The sequence below is a fragment of the Corythoichthys intestinalis genome, chromosome 3 (assembly GCF_030265065.1).
Source record: "Corythoichthys intestinalis isolate RoL2023-P3 chromosome 3, ASM3026506v1, whole genome shotgun sequence".
In the NCBI taxonomy this organism is placed as follows: Eukaryota; Metazoa; Chordata; class Actinopteri; order Syngnathiformes; family Syngnathidae; genus Corythoichthys; species Corythoichthys intestinalis.
The window spans coordinates 53,455,088-53,475,904 of NC_080397.1; the positions used below are offsets into that span (position 1 = coordinate 53,455,088).

The 20,817-nt window shown below is 38.4% G+C and overlaps 2 protein-coding genes across 6 annotated transcripts in view; one reads left to right on the top strand and one right to left on the bottom strand.

The window, feature by feature from the left end:
- Positions 1-213: 213 nt before the first annotated feature.
- mtx3 (metaxin 3) lies at positions 214-19,301 on the bottom strand. 4 transcript variants are annotated; one of them, XM_057832875.1, is made up of 9 exons: positions 19,178-19,301; positions 17,307-17,376; positions 15,224-15,300; positions 15,053-15,145; positions 14,794-14,976; positions 14,639-14,715; positions 10,343-10,500; positions 10,070-10,158; positions 215-6,792 (listed from the first exon to the last, which is right to left on the bottom strand). In XM_057832875.1, exons 1-9 carry the CDS (start codon positions 19,256-19,258, stop codon positions 6,697-6,699), a joined length of 924 nt encoding a protein of 307 aa, XP_057688858.1. In that variant the 5' UTR covers positions 19,259-19,301; the 3' UTR covers positions 215-6,696. The 4 variants fall into 4 exon arrangements, with proteins under 4 accessions (XP_057688861.1, XP_057688858.1, XP_057688860.1 ...); XM_057832877.1 differs by having other exon boundaries at positions 19,086-19,206; XM_057832876.1 differs by lacking the exon at positions 19,178-19,301 and adding an exon at positions 19,065-19,152.
- Positions 19,302-19,348: 47 nt separating this feature from the next.
- Positions 19,349-20,817, top strand: part of thbs4a (thrombospondin 4a) — a 55,878-nt gene continuing 54,409 nt past the window's right edge. The window contains exon 1 of one of the 2 annotated variants that reach the window (XM_057832816.1): positions 19,349-19,377. The gene's annotated coding sequence lies outside the window, so the exon portion shown is untranslated. The remainder of the gene's footprint in view (positions 19,378-20,817) is intronic. The other variant, XM_057832815.1, reaches the window with a different exon arrangement.

Here is a 20,817-nt window from a genome sequence, read left to right on the forward strand (position 1 = left end):
ATTTGGCCAAATTGGGGATCTTAGAGCGGAACTTTAAGTCACCTGAGTGTTTTCCGCCATATATATAATTAAGGGTGTGACAATACACACAAGTCACGGTTCAGTACGTACCTCAGTACGAGTGTCACGGTTCAGTACAACAGGAAAAAAAGGCAGTTTTTTTCCTCACACATCTGAAAATATCAATATTGGAAAACACAGACAATGGTGAAAAAGCAGTTTCTGCTCTTGCACCCCTATTTAAAATAAACTGCTGTATTTTAAGCCAAAAGAACAGTTGTGTTTAATAGAACAATCTGTCTATATGCTGCCATAGCAGATTCATGGCGCATGAAGCCCCCCAAACTATTTTTAATTTGTCCGTTTTACCCTGGGAACCCTCGTTTACAGACCGCTTGTTTCAACCTTGCCATAAAAAGAAGGTAAGCAATAGTATTTATTATTCAAAATGTCATTTTTAGCTCAGAATCATTAATTGATGTCTAATACTTAAAAAAAAAAAAAAAAACTTTAAAAAATTATTCACTCGCATATTCTTAAGTTTTAAACAAATTACGTCACAATGACAAAATTGGTGTCTGTAAATAAGTCATGGACATCTACCTCATAATTATCTCTTAATTGTATTTTTTTTCATTACTGTCCCGTTTCCCCCAATATTTTACATGATAATCGATCCAAACAAAGAAAAAAAAAAGTTTAAAAGGGTAAATATATGAAAATGAAAATCTCGACCACTCCTTGATGTCTGCAATTTCTGCATCACAACCCTTGTTATATTACCATGTTTCACCCATAAAATCTGCCAAAAATCCGGCTGTGGCCATTCACAGTTGTGTCTTGACACTTTGCGATACATGCTACATGGAGTTTTTGGGTCGAAAAGAGGTAAGTACGTGATAATATCTCATTAAAAATCATGGCGTCTTTAATTCTGCTCTAACCTCCAATTAGGGTTTTACTGTTTTAAAAAAAAATGTTTTTTTTTTTAAATGCGCTCCTGTTCAACATTTTTCTTCCCCCAGAAAATTGAGATTTTAAGCTTGCCAATGATGTATCACACATGCATATAGGACAATTTTGAAATTTGGCCAAATTGGGGGTCTCAAAGCGCAACTTCAAGTCACCTGAATGTTGTATATCCATATATACAACCCTTATTAAGTGTACGTGTCTACAAGGACCATGCCAACTTGGTGATGATAATGCACACTCAGCAGGAAAACAGTACATTATTTCTAATTAATTGCCCGATAGTTTAAGATGACGCTCGCCACGCTAGTGCTAATGAGAACGCGAATGCTATGCTAACGCTCCGACTCACCTAGCCAATCATCGCCGCGTTTGCAACACCTTTCCGTCGTCCCCCTTTCTAGTCTGCGCTCTCCCAGGAAGCTGTAACAAAATCAGACAACTCCTTTCCTTCAACCAAATTGTAGTAATGCGGCCCTTCACATTCTCAGTAACGGTAACGGCGTTGCAAAGATGGGAAAAGTAATGATTGAGATTACTCACTACTGAAAAAAAAAAAATGCCGTTTAAAACACCGTCATACTCCTTATTAACAACATTAGTCATGTTTCAGTGCCATTGACAGCGCTAGGCTTCAAATCCATTCGAATGATTGCTGCCAACCCTCCAAGTCAAAACGGATTAAACGTCTAACGGCGATATTTGTAGCTAATGAGTTAAATGGGTGCCCTATAAAGGGTTCAAGTAAAACACATTGTTATTCATTTTTATTATTCATGTCTTTTGAAGACTTATTAGCTTCCATTCAAAGTGCATAAGCAAAAGCTGCAGATGTCAAAGGACCACAAATGACAATTAAAAAGAAGCAACAAAGGCACAGAAGCGAGCGTATAGAATTCCTTAGAAGGACATCCAAAATCCTTTCTTTCAAAGCTGTTGCACTGAGAGAATTGCATTCAGGGTGATTGATTTGTAGTGTTAAACATGAATATACAAAAGCAGAGATAAATTCTTGTATCACATGAATTCATATTTCCAATGCATTTGTTAAACTAAAATGCAAAAACAAATACAATGGGAAATTATTCAAAGGCAGCCAACAACTGACATTAAAAAATTGGACTCAAGCTGGAAAAACGAAAACAAAACAGCAACTGACATTTACACAATGCAGGAACAGCAAACAATATGAAAACATTGAGCAGAGTTGTTAGTGCTGCTGCTTAACAACAAAAAGATCTGAGGTTCAAATACGGCAAAATGACTGACTTTTGGACATTTGAGTCAGGAATTTAGCCATTGTCACGGACACAACACTGTCCATTGCCCCACTATGTAACTGTTGAAGGTTGGGTGAGAGCAGAGAACATATTTCTCTTTACACAGCAGCACCCATCCCAAGGACACATCTATTTGACAGTGATACTATGTTTAAAGGCCCTTTCATCTCGACAACGTGCCAAGCAAACAAGTGGCTGAGCCCCATGCGGGCTAAACTGCATTAAGCATATACACTCACCGTCCACTTTATTAGGTACACCATGCTAGTAACGGGTTGGACCCCCTTTTGCCTTCAGAACTGCCTCAATTCTTCGTGGCATAGAATCAACAAGGTGCTGGAAGCATTCCTCAGAGAGTTTGGTCCATATTGACATGATGGCATCACACAGTTGGTGCAAATTTGTCGGCTGCACATCCATGATGCGAATCTCCCGTTCCACCACGTCCCAAAGATGCTCTATTGGATTGAGATCTGGTGACTGTGGAGGCCATTTTAGTACAGTGAACTCATTGTCATGTTCAAGAAACCAGCCTGAGATGATTCCAGCTTTATGACACGGCGCATTATCCTGCAGAAAGTAGCCATCAGAAGTTGGGTACATTGTGGTCATGGTCAGCAACAATACTCAGGTAGGCTGTGGCGTTCCAACGATACTCAATTGGTACCAAGGGGCCCAAAGAGTGCCAAGAAAATATTCCCCACACCATTACACCACCAGCCTGAACCGTTGCTACAAGGCAGGATGGATCCATGCTTTCATGTTGTTGACGCCAAATTCTGACCCTACCATTCGAATGTCGCAGCAGAAATCGAGACTCATCAGACCACGTAACATTTTTCCAATCTTCTACTGTCCAATTTCAATGAGCTTGTGCAAATTGTAGCCTCAGTTTCCTGTTCTTAGCTGAAAGGAGTGGCACCCGGCGTGGTCTTCTGCTGCTGTAGCCCATGTGCCTCAAAGTTTGACGTACTGTGCGTTCAGAGATGCTCTTCTGCCTACTTTAGTTGTAACGGGTGGTTATTTGAGTCACTGTTGCCTTTCTATCAGCTCGAACCAGTCCGGCCATTCTCCTCTGACCTCTGGCATCAACAAGGCATTTCCACCCACAGAACTGCCGCTTACTGGATATTCTTTCTTTTTCGGACCATTCTCTGTAAACCCTAGAGATGGTTGTGCGTGAAAATCCCAGTAGATCAGCAGTTTCTGAAATACTCAGACCAGCCCTTCTGGCACCAACAACCATGCCACGTTCAAAGTCACTCAAATCACCTTTCTTCCCCATAGTAATGCTCGGTTTGATTGTCTTAAACCATGTTTACATGCCTAGATGCACTGAGTTGCCGCCATGTGATTGGCTGATTAGAAATTAAGTGTTAACAAGCAGTTGGACAGGGGTACCTTATAAAGTGGCCGGTTAGTGAAAATACTTTTAATATTCTAGTTACAATTATACCAGCGTGAAACAAACCTAAGGGATTTCATATACATAATGCACAATCGACCAAATCGACCAAAAGTGAAAAGTTACCAAATGTTTGCCTGGTACACCAGACTCACCGCTGTTCCAGCTATTGAGTCTGGCCACCATTCACACGGATACAATTTCCAGGGCGGAGCAAGCCACAGCAAACAGACAGCGGAGTGGACCAATCAGCGACGGGCAGACGTGACGTTAGTAAAATGACGAGGGACTTGCGCGTGGAAGTAAACATACGAGGAGAGCGGAGTTCATTCAACATGGCAAGCGCGAGACGGACTGTTGTCAATGACTCGTGTCGATGTGTTTTTGGTAATTTAAAACGGATTTTACCATGGATTGGAACATATTCTCGGCTCTGCCGTTCACCATCTGTGTTGTTGTGGAGACGACTTTCGACGCGCAAGAGTGACGTTGCTCGCTAAGAAGACGTCACGCAAATAAACGAATCTGATTTGTCGATTGATTTTGTACCTGCTCGAGAGGCCGTTAATGGGCTGGTTCCAGACTATACTCTCAGTGTTTGAAAAATACAGGGAGAATAGTCTGGCAGAGCCAGGCAAACCAAATGTTGCTTTTAGTGGCGTGCAAAATTTCTGATTCTTAGATTATCGGTCGTGGAAGATTCGAGAACGATTCACAAACGTCCAAATTCCGATTATTGAAATATGCTAAATAAACCAGTAATAAAACACAGTCAGCGCGGTCTTCGGGACGCAATGAGGAACGGACCGACAACTTATGCGGCTAGATTAAAAAAACCTGCCTGCGGCCGACAGCCTCTTCAAATAACGCCCACCTTGCTACAAACCACGTCCACATAATGCGACGTAGATATCTTCTATATATAGAACTAGATGCGAAATGACGGACTCGGCGGCGTTAGCACATGTAAAGAGAACTAGATGCGAAATGACAGACTTGGCGGCGTTAGTAAACAGCCGCCATCTTAAAGCAGTAGACTTCTCTGAAAGGCTGTTGTAGCGAACCTTCCGAGCAAACCAAATTTTAAAAATAGAAATAAGTATCTAAAATACTCCCGCATTCGCAAAATCTTGAATCTATCTGAAGCATATATATGAAGCAATTTTAAAACTTTCACATGTCGAAAGAGGAAATTATGGAAAACGGGAGCAATTTTAACAACTTTCACTGTTGATTCACAACATCAAATTAATGGAATGTAGTTTAAAGCTGCTGATACAAAACGGGGACTTTAGTATTTTATTTAATGGTTTGAACTTATAACTTGTTAGAAGGGCTGCAGCTATCGACTATTTTAGTAGTCGATTAATCGATGAACTAGTTAGTTTGAATAATCGAGTAATCAGATAAGGAACATGAAAAATTAAAATACCTGAGCTGAGCCTCAAACGGTATAAAAGAAAAAAAAAAAAAAGGATCTATATACAACAAAAGAACAATTGGCTAACTTACATAGCAAAAGTCCGCTAACTTAAATACTATAAAATGCTAACTTTTTTTTAACAATGCTCTTAACAAATGGTTCAGACACATATTCCCACATAAAACGGCTAAATATGCCTATAAACTAAATTATGAATGCATAAAAAGCATTAGCACACAAAAACTTAGCTTATGTTGGTTTTAACAGGGAGCAGTTGGATTCAGCCATGTGAAATAAGACAGACCAGAGGGCAGTGTATCCACCCTAATCGATAAAACTAAATGCAAACGCTTTCAAAACAAACCATTACAACGCCACTTTAATTAAACGAACACTCGAAGCAATAAAATTTAATTCGAATATATATATATTTTTTTTATTCGAACACTCAAATTAATCAATTAACCGCTGTAGCACTACTTGATAGTGAAATTGTTTATTTGAGCCGGAGAGGATTTTTGTACAATTTTTGAAACTAATGTATGAAACATTAAAAGCAGCTAATAACTGGTGGTGGGCGGGTGCATCAATAATAGATTTATAATGGAATCGTAGCCTCTGAATCGTAATCGAATTGCTGGGTGCTCCAAGATTCCAACCTCGAGTTGCTTTAAAGTTGAAAACGGGTAAATGTTGACGCCACATGCCAGTTTGTTCCACAACTACGTTACACAATAATAATAAAGATTATAAACATTTTAGCGTTGGAATATGATTATTTGCACTAGATTCATGTTTTTGCACCGTTTTGCAGCACTTTTTTATTAAATTTACCTTAAAAAAAATCATTATTCAGGCAAATTGTTCTTGTTCGTGACTATTGGGATCAATAACCGACACATTGACCTTGGCCAGTGGTTTTGATTGTGGGGCCAGTGCACTTCAAAAGCTGCTAGCCAAGAGGGCCAATTTCACATATTATCTACCCCTGCACTCAGTGACTGCACAAATGTGAATGATCATGATTGTCCGTCTCTATGTGCCCTGTGATTGACCAACCTAAAGACTTCAACTCTGAACAAAACAGTATATACAATGGATAGCTATTCCAGAATTCTTGATTATCTATATGCTTTTGTTCAGATTTAAAGAGCAGCGCCATGCTTCGCCCATTCTTGGACTAAAGCCACGTCACATTGGCTGTATTCAATCATATGTAAAGTCAATAAAATGAAGTACAATTCCTTTCTGGAAAAATAAAGTGTTAAACCAGCACCGATTACTTACTATGCAGGATATTTCATTTTCTTTTTGCCTTCAATTTGAATGTTCTGTGTCCACTTTATAATTCCATTCCATCATTAACTGCCACATTGTGGCCAGTCTTTATTTTTTCTCCTTTTTTTTTTAACCTTACGTCACTTTCTTTGCTTTCCCACTGACGTACATGAAAGCCATCATCATTACTTTCAAATTTTACTTTTGGTTTTTATAGATGCGGTTAGTTACGTTGTGGTTCACGTTGACGACACGCAGTCATCTACAGTACAAGCGGTCTTCCTTCTGTTCATAAGGCAGGATCATGGGCACGGTTCGGGAGGGTAGGAATTCACAGCTTAGGCAGGTGTTGAACTTCTCCCTTTGCCCAGACTGGATTTGGGCTCTGGTCGATGAGGTTTGTGCTGCGGGCTGTTGCGAAGGTTGTCATCCATCTGTGAGAAAAAAGACCACGCTCAGATTTTTATGGTACAACTCGTGTACGGGATAGAGGTGCACGATAATTATCGGTCCGATAATAGGAATTATGACGTCATCCTAATAAATCCAATAACATTATATATTATCGGGCCTATTAATAATATTTTTGGCACTGTGTCGGATTGGGATGTGTGCGATTGTTTCCACTTCTGTTTTGCCAGAATGCAAAGTTTTGTTACCGTTCTAGAGGCCGTATTTTTCCTTCACTGATTATTAAAACTTACTATGGCAATTAGCAAATGGTTGCATTTTACAGTGTTAGGTTTACAATTTCTTGAGAGGTCTTTTGATTACTGATAGGCTTGCTGTCCTATAATTGCCAGGTTAAGAAAGTTGTTTCATGGACCAAGATGACAAAAGTCTCCTCTCCTGTTTAACAAATGTTTTATCTGCTAAGAAACCTCAATACCTGTTGGGTTTATGTTTGTTTTAGATCAGTGCTCAATGTTCAGGCGAACACATTATCAATGATATTGACTGATTGTGATTGACTGAAAATTGTGATTGACTGAAATTATGTTTATTTGAAAAAATTAATATGGGCACTTTATTTGAAGTTCTTGTCTCATAATAATGTTCATGTCATCATGAAAATTCCGTTTTGGTCAAAGGCAAATCAATGCTGAATCAACCACTAGTATTTTCGACCTAAAGGTGTTATAAAGAATTGAAATTGACATTGAAAAATTATATATATTTTAGGGCTGCAGCTATCGAATATTTTAGTAATCGAGTAATCGACTGAAAATTCTATCGATTAATCGAGTAATCGGATAAAACAAATATATTTTTAGGTGAAGAGCAATTATAAATATACATGAGAAAACAAGACATTTCATGTACTCTTGAACCATTTTCAGTCAATCAATGTCTTTATTTTCGATGTATATTGTTGAAAACAGCCATCAATTGCATCTCAGATGTAACTAGAATTAAAAAAAAAAAAGACATTCACTGCTTTCACTCAAAAAACCTTTGGATCTTATTTTTAAAAATATATATATATATATACACACACACACACACATATATATATATACATTTTTATACATATATATATTTATATATATACACACACCTAAAAATGCCGTTACGCTTGATAATACACATCACTTAAAAGTCAGGATTTTTTCCCACGTGTTTCTATTTGTGTCAAGCCATTTTTAAGTTCTAGTTACAGTTTAGAATAACTTAAACTTAAGTCCTGATAAGATTTTGAGTTTTTGCAGTGTTCAAAATAAATGTATGATACAGGCTGTATTGGAGCACATTAGGGACCACTGCTACTTGGTGTTTTATCCAGCAATGACTACTGAGCTAAAATTAATAGTTAGCCTTATTGAGTTATTATATTACACCCTCATCACTCCACAACGCTATGTTAAGTTAAAGCCTGTATGTAAGACACGTTAGCCACGCATCGACAGTGGTCATAATTAATAGAAACTTAGCCCTCCGCAGGGCTAACGTTACGTGAGCTAGTGACAGTAACGTTAATCTTATTTATTAGCGCTTAGCGCTCTACTGCTTTAAGATGGCGGCTGTTTACTAACGCTGTCCAGACGCAGCCGAGTCTGTCATTTCGCAGTAGTTCAACATACATGTGATCTCTATGAGACTCATCAGATGCTACCTGGTGCCAACGTAGCATCGTGCGAGCTAGTATTTAGCAACGTCGGCATCGTTTATAGTGGCTGTCGGCTGCAGTTTTTTTTTTTTTTTTTTTACTTCTTCCTCTACGCACGTGACATCAGCGCGTTGTCCTGCATTAAAAGTAGTCCCAGCAAAACATGATGCTTAGAGCTGTCAAAATAAACGATTACTCGAGGTGAATAAAATTACTCGGATCCGTTTTTAAACTCGAGTTACTCGAGTTGCTCGAGTATTCGTTTCAGCTCTAATATATATTATCGGTTATCGTATCGGTATCGGCCTTGAGGAGCAGGAAGTTATCGATATCGATAACGGTTTTAAAAAATGGATATCTTATTAGAGCTGAAACGAATACTCAAGAAACTCGACTTTAAAAACTGATCCGAGTAATTTTATTCACCTCGAGGAATCGTTTAATTTTGCCAGCTCTAAGCATCACGTTTTGCCCGGACTACTTTTAATGCGGGACAACGCGCTAACGTAGAGGAAGAAGCAATAAAAAAATAAAAAAAAAAAAAAAAAGACTTACCGCAGCCGACACCCGCTACAAAATACGCCGACGTTGCTAAAAACTACGCCCGCAGGATGCTAGTGTGGTAGCGGGTAGTGTCCTATGCGTCTCATAGATATCGCATGCATTTAGGACTAGATGCGATTTGACAGACTCGGGTGCGTCTGGGCAGCGTTAGTAAACTGCCGCCATCTTTAAGCAGTAGACTTCTCATCGCTAATAAATATAACGTTACTGTCACTCGCTCACTAACGTTAGCCCTTCGGAGGGCTAGGTTTCTATTGATTATGACCACTGTCGATGCATGGCTAACGTGTCTTACATACAGGCTTTATTTAATCTGTAAAAACACAGCGCTGCAGAGTGATGATGGTGTAAAATCAAAACATAATAAAGCTAACTCAGTTTTAGCTCAGTAGTCATTGCTGAATAAAACACCAAGTAGCACTGGTATCTAATGTGGTCCAATAAAGCAGGTATCATACATTCATTTTGAACACTGCAAAAACTCAAAATCCTATCAGTACTTAGAGTTTAGACTAACTTAAAACGTAACTAAAACTTAAAAATAGCTTGACACAAATAGAAATTAAATTGAAACACGTGGGAAAAACACGTAGCTTTCAAGTGATGTGTGTTATCAAGCGTAATTACATGTTTAGGTAAGAAACATGTTTTTTTTTTTATACAAGATCTAGAAGTTTTTTGAGTGAATTTTTTTTCTAGTCACATCTTAGATGCAATTGTTGGCTGTTTTCAACAATGTACATCGAAAATAAAGACATCGATTGACTGAAAATGGTTCAATATTGGATTAAATGTCTTTTTTCTCAAGTATATTTATAATTGCTCTTTACCTAAAAAAAAGGTTTTATCCGATTACTCGATTAATCGATAGGATTTTCAGTCGATTACTCGATTACTAAAATATTCGATAGCTGCAGCCCTACCCCTAGTACGGGATATCCTCAGATTGTTCAGATTCACCTAATGTTGTGGCCAATGTGCGTCAGAAAGTGTTGAGAATTGCCAACCATGCAAAGAAAAGATGTGAAAAGCAGAAGCACCTTTTCTATCAAGTTGGACTCTTTGTTTACAAGCTGAGTTAGTTTCTGGAGGTTGGCATCCATTGTTTCCTGAACAGATGGGGGAAGACCTGGAAAAACAAGGACACCGGTGGAAAAAGGACAGCGCTAGTCGAGGGTTAGTAGTGCAGGAAAAGGACTTAAGACCTAAAAAGTCAACAAGCATGAAGCGAAAGAAAAGCGCCAAGTATATCCTGTACATGTGTGTTTTGATGCTTGAAGACAGACATTTTTGTGCGAGTGTACTCTGCTTACACATATGGGCGGAGCTAAAGTAGTCTGCCAGGATGTTGTCACAGAAGTGTGTGAGGTTCTCCAGCTGTCTGAGGTGGCTTTGCAGAGGGCTGTTGGGGAGGTGGGCCTTGTGGAGTGGAGCCACAAATCCAAACACAAAAGCGTCTAGGCTGGTGGGTCTACAATCACAGAAACAGATACACTTAACGGCATTGGAGGAAAATGACAAATTAGGTTTTCTACTACTATGCGTAGTAAATGCCTTCAGAGTTACTTACTTAAATCACAATCACTTTTATCAATATCTTAGAAATGTCATTTTTGTCTCACGCCAGCGGGTAAAAGCAGGGCCAATGTTTATTTTTGAGTGTCCTTTTATCGTGGTAGCCTCCCTTTTTATTTATTTATTTTTTGTCACCTTGGACAAAACTGTCTCGTTTTGGCTACGCCATCTTTGCAGAATTTGCACAAAAATGTTCTCATCGACTTGTGTTTTTATAACAAATGGGGAAAGGGACGTATGCCATAAAGCAGTGAGCACATTTGTATTTTTTTTTTTTTGTGTGTGGTAGGATTCCCGCCACAGTCCTTAAGGTTAATTAGTGCTGGTGAAAGTGATACAGATATAAAAGAGGTGTCATTCAACTAGTTGTCAGTCAACATATCATCAAAGATGTTATGAAAATATTTTATAAAGGTTGAAAAGTTACCTAGTGTTGCTTTAATGAATAAATACATTGCACAAACACACACAAAAGGGAGGGGTCCCCATTAACCGCGAAAAAGGGGGATCACTGTTTTTCATAAATTAACTCACTGGCTGCCATTATCGACAGTAGATGTACAATCCATTTGGACCGGACCATTTCAAATAGATGTCAAACTGCTTTCAGATGGCTTTCTCTGAAAGGCTGTTGTAGCGAACCTTCTGAGCGAACCCAAATAACATCTAAAATACTCCTAAATCGGCAAAATCTTGACTTGAATCTATCTTTAAACGATGAAACAGTGTAAAACTTTCACATATCGAAAGTAGACAGAAGGGAAATTATGGAATAAGGGGAGCAATTTTAACAACTTTAACGGTTAATTCACATTAAATTATTGGATGTAGTTTAAAGCTGCTGTTACAGAATGGGGACTTGAGTATTTTATTTGCCGTTTTGAACTGTTCACTTGATACTGAAATAGTCATTTATTTAAAGAGCATATGACAGGAGAAAAAACGTTTTAAATAGCGTTATTATGTGAATTAGAATCATTTTTTGAGACGATTCGACTATATACAACAATTTAGCAAAGCGCAGATGACGAGAGATTAGTCTTTTAATCTGCCGGTTAGCCACGCCTACCATTATAGGGCTCAAGCGTCCCCAACAGGTGGATGACGTCAGCGGGAGACTGGGCTCATCCGTTTTACTATACAGCTCATTGAGGGGGAATTATTGAGAACAAGGAAAACGCGACGAAGAGAGCCGCAAAATGTCATTGTTTCAGTCTCTCTACTCCAATATTTTTACAGGATATTCTTTTCATCCAAGTATTTTTCCCCAATAGCTAAATAAATGGCTTGAGAAGGACCAGTCAGCTCGTCGAGGGGGAACTATTCACAACGAGGAGAACGCGACGAAGAGCTCTGCAAAATGTCATTGTTTCTGTCTCTTTACTTCAATATTTTTACAGGATATTCTTTTTATCCAAGTATTTTCCCCAACTGCTAAATAAATAGCATGGTCATGACAAATAACAGTCTTGTGCTAAATGGAATATGAAATAATATAAATGCACTTATTCAGGACGACATGGCAAAATTACTCCATAATGGTCAAAACTGTCGACTTCACCTTTACTGTTGCACCTCCCGAACGATATTTTATGACACCTGAATCGGACATATGTCATTTCTCTTCCCCGGCTTTGGAGAATGTAAACAAACCAAAAGGCGTGACAGCTAGCCGACATGCTAACCCGAACCGAGTGATGTTTCAAGTCTTCGAAGCGGAAAATCACACATAACTAGCCCGGATTATTTGACATGATGACTGGGTTGTCGATTGTCTTTGTGGACCGGCAAACCGCCCGGCGGAGAGCAATTTACAGCTTGTTCCCCGGAGGAGGGCGGCTGCAGTTATTGTGCAGCTAACGTGCAGCTAATGTGCATGAGGAGAGCTTTTTACATGCCGATCATTGATCAAACGTAAGTAGTCCTTTATTTAAAGAAAGTTTGTAGTGTTCACTTTGTAATCGCTGTATTCGTATTTGACATAATACAAAACAAGATGTTTACTCACTTCCTCGTAAGTCCAATGGTCCCATAGTAGTAGGGCTTGTTCAATATCCACGGTGAATGGGAACCTTTTGACACTCCAAAAAGGCGCACACGCCTCTCCCTCATACAGTAAGATTTTTCTGCAGCCGTTTGGCTGGCGTGATGCGAAAAATAAACGTATTAATCCGAAAAATCAGATGAATCTTTAGTACTCATACACAACAGTACGGCTGTATAGTGAAGAGGGCGCCTTCATCTGTACACGTCACAGCGCCCTCCTCCTCAATGCAAGACCGAATCCGGAAGTCACTCATTTTCATGGCACGGGATTAAAAAAATTAAATAAATATAGCGATCGCTTCCACACACATCCAAGCGGTCCGTATCATTCAGGAGCATAAAATACCGCGTGTATTATGAAATAAACATGCTTTTTCGTGTCACATGCACTTTAAGCCTGAGAGGATTTTTGCACAACTTTTGTAACTAATGTACGAAACATTAAAAGGCAGCTAATAGCCAATAATCGATTTATAATCAAATCGTAGCCTCTGAAACGTAATCGAATCATTCGGTGCCCAAAGATTCCCAACTCTACTTGCTAGGATGGCGTTATATTGCTGCATCTATTCAGAGTGAGCAATAATAGATTTTGAGCACAGAAAACACCCCTCCTGCTCTTGCCAGCTGCGCAATACGCTGTGACGAGGACTCACTCTGTTTTATTGACTTCTGGGTATGTTCGTTTTGTACATTAGAGTTTGAGTGACCATCATTCAATGGAGGGAGGCGGGGCCGAGTGCATAGTTGGCGCACGGCAATGAGCGAGCAGAGTGAGGAAGACGAAAAGGGATGGAAAATCCTGATTTCCAAGCCGAACACCACAGTCCCGGTGTGGGAATATTTTGATTTTAAACCAAATTGAAATGGCGAGGCAACCAAAAAGGATGAACCGGTCTGCAAAATTTGTTGGAGGTTGTTTCAACAAAGAGGGCCAATACAACAAATCTATAACCCCTAGCAAAAAGTAAGGAATCACCAGTTGCAGACGAGCACTCACTCAAACGCAGATAAAAAGCTTGAAAAAATAATGAATTACTTCAAGAGTGAAACTCCTTGGCATTCAGAAACACTAAAAGAAATGAATAAAAAACATTGCGGTGGTCAGTATATGTTACTTTTATAGAGCAAGTGCAGGGAAATATAGATTCAGTCCATTCTGAAGAAAAAAATATGGAACCACACCATTTTGAGTAGAAAATATAGACACACCCAGTCAATTTCCTTTCCTTAATTTGGCCCCTGCCTCAGATTAGATCTGCTCGTTAGTCAGCAGTTAAAAACAGTGCGGTTATTCAATCGACATTGACAAGTGTTCGCTTGATGTGTGAAATACAAACGAGACCGCGCAAAGTGACGTTCCCTCACGGAAAGTGTAGTCCGCTACATTGCTGAAGAAATGACACCGTTTTACCTCTGTTTAATGTTGCTTGATACTTATTGAAGTATTTTTACTGCAACTTACTCTATTTTTCTCTGTTGTTGTCGAAGTGCAATTGTTCCTGTGACTACAACTTTATAAATCTGTGCCGAAATGCTTAAGTTATTGAATTTATTTTGTGTTTCTGTGTGGTATTAATATTGTTGTCTTTAACTTAAAAGAGGCATGGTCTATTGTTCTTGGTTGTGATTTCTTAAAAAGTTTTTTTTTTTTCAATTTTACAGTAAACATTAATGGTGTTTAAATGGGTGTACTTGAGCTATTAATATATACTGTATTCACATTGTCTTGTTGTAAATTGGTTTAAAAAAATTTGGGGGGCAATAATATCGCATATCGCAATAATTTATGAGATAATTTATCACCCACTAAAATGTTACTGCGACAGGCCTAGTTAGCCTCAATACTTACACCAAAGTTTCAAAAGCTACTTCAAATGAAAAAAATCAGCCTTATGATAACTTTCATTGATTTGGTGCCATATAAAGCAGTTTCAATAAAACTGTTTTTATGAATTGTATTTGTGAGCGATGCAATTTTTACGTACACTGTGCCAAAAAAGTAGTTTGCTGCTCCCAGTCTGTAGGAGAGGAGATTGAGGCACTCCTTGGCATCACTGTACAGCTAAAACAGTGAGAAAGAAGTTACAAAAAGTCCTATGAAAAGTTTTTTTTTTTTTTTTCCCAAGCCTATTGTGTTTACCTTGCCTTCCACCTCTGTAATTCTGCATAGCGGTGCCTCCCCTTTGGTCAGCAGGATTCGGGAGCGGGCGCTGTTGGCGTGACGACTGGGCACGACGAAGTTAAGGGGGAACGGCGAACGGGAGGCAAACCACGGCCGTGTCAGATTGGCGTAGTTTTCTGCATCCAACCAGAAAGTGTGCAACTGTGACATTAAAAAAAAAAAGAATCAATCGTCACACTTTAAACGCTTATCAGTGATTGAGGTGGGGTTTCGTCACCAGTGCGGGTTGTAGTTTCTCCTCAAGAAGCGCGATGTACGCCATGGTGTCAGCTCCTTGACGGGCGCTCAGCTCGTAGTCTGCATTAAACCTCTGAAAACACTCAAATTAATCCAATCCCAATCGAACTTGAGTGTTACGAAAGTCACTTACGAAAACAAAAACTCGTACCTGTTTTCTCAAGAAATTGAGAATCTGTGAGGGCTCTTTTACTGATGTGTCACCACAAACCAGCTCGGGCACTGTTGCTTTTTTGTAATTTAGAGTTTTAAAAAAAATTTTAAAAAGAAGAACATTACTCAAAATCAGAGTACCGTAATTTCCCGAATATAAGGCGCACCCGTGTATAATGCGCACCCCAAATTTACTTGTAAAATCTAGGGGAAATTATTGTACCCGTTTATAACGCGCACCCTAATTTTAGCGCCAATAAATAGAAGAATACAAGAAAACAGAGCTTGTGTACAGATACAGAAATGTCATTTTACTGACTGGTGAAACACAGCACAAGCATAGCACATTGGTAGTTCAAAACATTACCATAAACTGACAATATTTACTGTAATAATATGATTTGACACCTTCTCCAACTTACCAGAATCTAGGAGAAAACAAAACAGATGTGACTTTTCTTTTAAAGGCTGCTGTATAACTTGCTCGTTTCATCATGATGAATAAATGTTTCTTCCATGGATTGATACGGTAAAATGAAAGTGAGAACGTAAGTCGGAAATCCGTGAGAGCTCATCGCTGTTGACACGACAGTAACAATAGGAACTATTGTTATTTGGTTTTGAGTTTCCCGAGGGACAAATATAGTTGATGGACACGGGAAGTGTGTGTGCTTACATTTGTTATGGTCTGAGTTGCGGAGCTGCAATAAACGTTGACTCAAATGAGTCCAAGAAACTAAATTCTGTGCTTTATGAAGAGTGAAAAAAGCAGAATTTAACACAGACGAAATCATTCGACCGATTAGAGTGAAGTATTACCGAAACAAAATGGTGACATCACGTACCGTAATGGTCGGCAACGGGTCGCCGCATACGTTTCTTCAAGACAACGTGGCCGTGTCAATAAAAAAAAAATCGGTTTATATATATATATGTAATAGAGCTAGGTGGGAATCTTTGGGCACCTAACGATTCGATTACGATTCAGAGGCTCCGATTCGATTATAAAACGATTATTGATGCACCCCCCTCCTTTTTTTTTTCTCTCTCTTTTTTTTTTTAATGTTTTGTACATTACTTCCAAAATTGTTCAAAAATACTCTCAGGCTAAACCACACTATTTCAGTATCAAGTTAACATATAGCAGTAAACAAATATACAAAAATAACATTAAATAAAAAACTCCAGTCCCCATTCTGTATCATCAGCTTTAAACTACATTCAATTAATTTAATGTTGTGAATCAACCATTAAATTTGTTAAAATTGCTCCTGTTATTCCATAATTTCCCTTTTGTCTACTTTCGACATGTGAACGTTTTAAAACTATTTCAAAGATAGATTCAAGTCAATATTTTACCGATTTAGGAGTATTTTAGATATAAAGTTAATTAAGTTTGCTTGGAAGGTTCGCTACAACAGCCTTGCAGGGAAGTGTACTGCTTTAAGATGGCGGCTGTTTATAACGCCCGCATCTAGCTTTTTGTAGATGTGCTGCTAACACTACCAAATCTTTATTGCATCTAGTCCTATATAAATTATATCCACCGTAACATTATATGGATGTACTTTGGAGCAGCTTTTCGGCAGCAGTCAGATATGTTGTTGTGTTTTTTTATCTCGTTGCATGAGTTGAGCTAGAGCCGTGAGTTGCGCATTGGCATTACCCGAGGGGCCGGGTAATGGGAAGCATGATGTTTAGCTACTCTCGCTCCGTTCCGTCCCGAAGACCGCGCGGCGCGCTGAGCGTTGTGTACTTCCCCTTTACTTCGCATATTTCAATAATCGGAATTTGGATGTTTGTGAATCGTTCTCGAATCTTCCATGGCCGAATCGCGAATTATCTAAGAATCGGAAATTTTGCACACCTCTAATATGTAATATATATATATATGTATATATATATATATATATATATATTAATATATATATATATTTCTGTCTCCATCCATGTACCCGTTTATAATGCGCACCATGATTTTACAAGTTGATTTTGGGGGGAAAAAGTGCGCGTTATATTCGGGAAATTACGGTACTTTACAAATTTTGAATGCACACACACTAAATTTTGCTTCAGCCAACCTGTCAGAGTTTTCCATGTCCAGTCTATAGGAGAAATGTTCACTTTGGCTCCGGAAAACTTAGCATATGCCTGAAACAAATAAACAGAGCTGAATTAACACCAATGGGGAAAATGCCAACAAAGGGTACATAACAAAGTACTGAGATGAACTTTGGTATTGACCAAATACTTATTTTCCACCATGATTTGCAAATAAATTCTTTAAAAATCAAACAATGTGATTTTCTGTTCCCCCCCCCCACACACATTCTGTCTCTCATGATTGAGGTTTACCCATGTTGACAATTACATGCCTCTGCAATATTGTCGAGTGGGAGAACTTGCCCAATAGTGGTTGACTAAGTACTTATTTGCCCAAATGTATATATATAGTAATATACTATAATATTAATATAATAATTTTAATAATTAGTCTTTCTTAACAAATTGTTTTGAATCACGTTGGAAAGGTGAGGTCAGTGTTCCGAATCTGTTTACATTCCATTCTTATGCACTAGTTAATGCTATCAGCATTGTTTGTGATTTATTAGTGTTATTTGTGTGTTTATTTGTACTTTAATAAAGAATTTAAGTCTTCCAAAATGTTTCTGTATATTAATAAGCGTCAACAAAAATTAAATTGCTAGATTAGTAAAAAGAAATATTAGAATAGTCGACAAAAAAATGTCTGCTGACAAATCAAGAGAAAAATAGTAGTTTGGGACAGCCCTAGATTAGTTTGTCTATTAGTCTAGACCTGTTTTTATATTCTTGGTTATATATTTTCTTTGGAAAAATTTCAGAGAGTTATTTATTTAACCTTTTATTCAACTTTAAAGGAGATATTTACAATTCTAGGAAATTCAGGCGCTTCTAGAGCAATTATTTTCTATTTGTGTGATTTAATAGACATCCTTTAGCCATTCAATGAAGTTCAGTGTTTGCATTATTCAAATTTTTCCCCCCCCAATTTTTACACTTTTATCGCAAATGAATATCAGCCCCTCTAACTACTAATTGGTCCGAAAAACCTCTATCGGTTGATTTACAGTAAATAGATTAAAAAAAAAACAAAACAACAACAACAACAACAAAAAACTGACTTAAAGTAAATAAATTAAAAAAAAAAAAAAAAAAAAGTACATTACTAAATAAGTTAACATGTTTTTTTTTTTTTGTTTGTTTATTTAAAAAAAACAATTATCAACAAATCTGTTGGCCTCTACATTTTACCAGCTGAGAAAATTTTAATCTTAAACACAATTATCAACCATATGTTGGCCTCTATATTTTACCAGCTGAGAAAAACAACAGATTAATGAAGTATTCTGAGCAAGAATCAAAGCAAACAATTGGAGCAAAACTATAAATGTTTAAACTGCTGAGTTTCAGGCATGTTTCAGCAAAAGCATACTATGAGAGAATTGTTACAATGAAATGAATGTATACATTATGTAATTGTGACAAATCAACTACCTGTTGTCATAAACTAAACAAAGAAATATTTTTGAGACTTATTCGCACATTACATTTTAATGTACAGTACTGTTGTTGATAAGACGCAGACTGTTGGAAAAGTAGTTCTAAGGAATTGTTCTCCACACTGACCTTGAAGGAACACTTTCCGTTAACAATGACTAACAAACAAGTACAGAGCTCAGACAAAGCTCACATTTGCCTAATATCAACATGCCACATCTACATACATATTTTTAAGGAATGTTTGATAACAACAGTGTGATGTATGCACGGACAGGTAACAAGCAATGTGAACCGACCAGGTTAGCATGGAAGCTAACCGGAGAGGAGACAGCGAAAGAAACCTTCATGTCAACCATGGAAAAGTGACGGATGGAGCGGTCTTGTTCATGCAAACAAACGTGAAGGTTACCAGGACGACGAGTGACTCGATGTGAACGGACGGCAGACCCCAGTCGCCTCCCCAGCATCGTAGCTCCATGGCAGCTGCCATGTTTGCTCCGAGGAGGGCGGTACGGCGGTGACGTCAACTTGTGCCCGTGACGCCACAGCGCGCCTGAATGACGTCACTATTATGTCCCCACCTGTTCAGATGAGGAAACTTCTTTTGTGGTAACCTACTTGCCAATGTTATCTAATATAGATAAAGGGACTCGGGCATTAAGCTACATTTAATATTGTGGTTGAATGGAACTTTTTAAGGGAGCTATATGTACTTGAGGAATTTTTACCTTTGTTCCTTACATTTTCTACTCATTTTGTCGTGATATGTAAACACTAGGGGTGTAACGGTACGCAAAAATCTCGGTTCGGTATGTACCTCGCTTTTGAGGTCACGGTTTGGTTCATTTTCGGTACAGTAAAAAAACAAAATGCAAAATATAAATGCTAGTTGTTTATTACACAATTTTGTGCTTTCAACAATAGGAATCGTAGCCTATACAAACCTAGAATTCTGCTCAAAAAGTAGCGGGTATTTAAAAATAATAATCCAACAACAATTTGCCTTTCAGACCCCACGTATTGGTCAGCTTTCTTTCTGAAAGAAAGAAGAAAAAAAGAAGTCCTGCGCTAAAGAGAAAAGCAATCCCAATGACAAAGACTTTAACATGTGTTTTACAAATGAAATGCCTCAGTGAATTTTTTTCCCCTTATGAACGGTTTTCAAAAGCTTTATTGGTGGATTTTCTCAAGTTAAAGCGCCACACAGAAATTAATAAATATAATTGTGTAAGCAGGATCTCTGTATTATTTTTATTATTTGATTACAGGTGCTTTAGCTCGTTTCAATTTATTTTATTTAAATGGGCTATTATTTATTTTATTATGTGTTTGTATTGTACAAATGCGATGTAGTATTCATTTATATTGTATATTTTATGTTGTATAACTTTAGTTCCTATGTGAATACGAGTTCCTACTTGTTTTGTTGTGGTAGGAGGATTTTGTATTGAACACGGGGCCGTGTTGGTTATTATTACAGCAGAGAAGACAAATGTAAATCAACAAAGACAAGTCAACTGTGCCCCGATCTACCACTCAAGAGATCTGATGGACTCAAAAAGTGGGTTACGATTGCATATTTGAAAATCGACCGGCTCGACCGTATTTTTACACGAGTGACTTCCGGTCTGCCCGGTCTGCTAGCTAGTAGCATTGACGCAGGAGGGCCGCGTCTCTCGTCAAATAATAAACTCTGCCGTTCTTTTGCCGCTTCTGGGACGCGTCTAACACGCGGCCGCACTGCGACTGGTGTGCATTGGCTGATTGACTTTAACGGCCACGTTTCACTGCGTTCTCGCGGCAGCCACGTTGTCGTGCCATTGACGTTTTGTCCTACCGTGTTGGTCCTCATTATAGTAGAGAAGACGGAGTAAATATAATTTACACAAAGAAACTGTAACCCGATCGACTCACAGCCTCGAAAAGTAAGGGTTACATTACGTCAGAAACTCATTCGGTACGCGTCCGTTCCGAACCGAACACCAAGTACCGAAACGGTTCAATACGAATACATGGACCGTTACACCCTTAGTAAATACTGTACCTTTC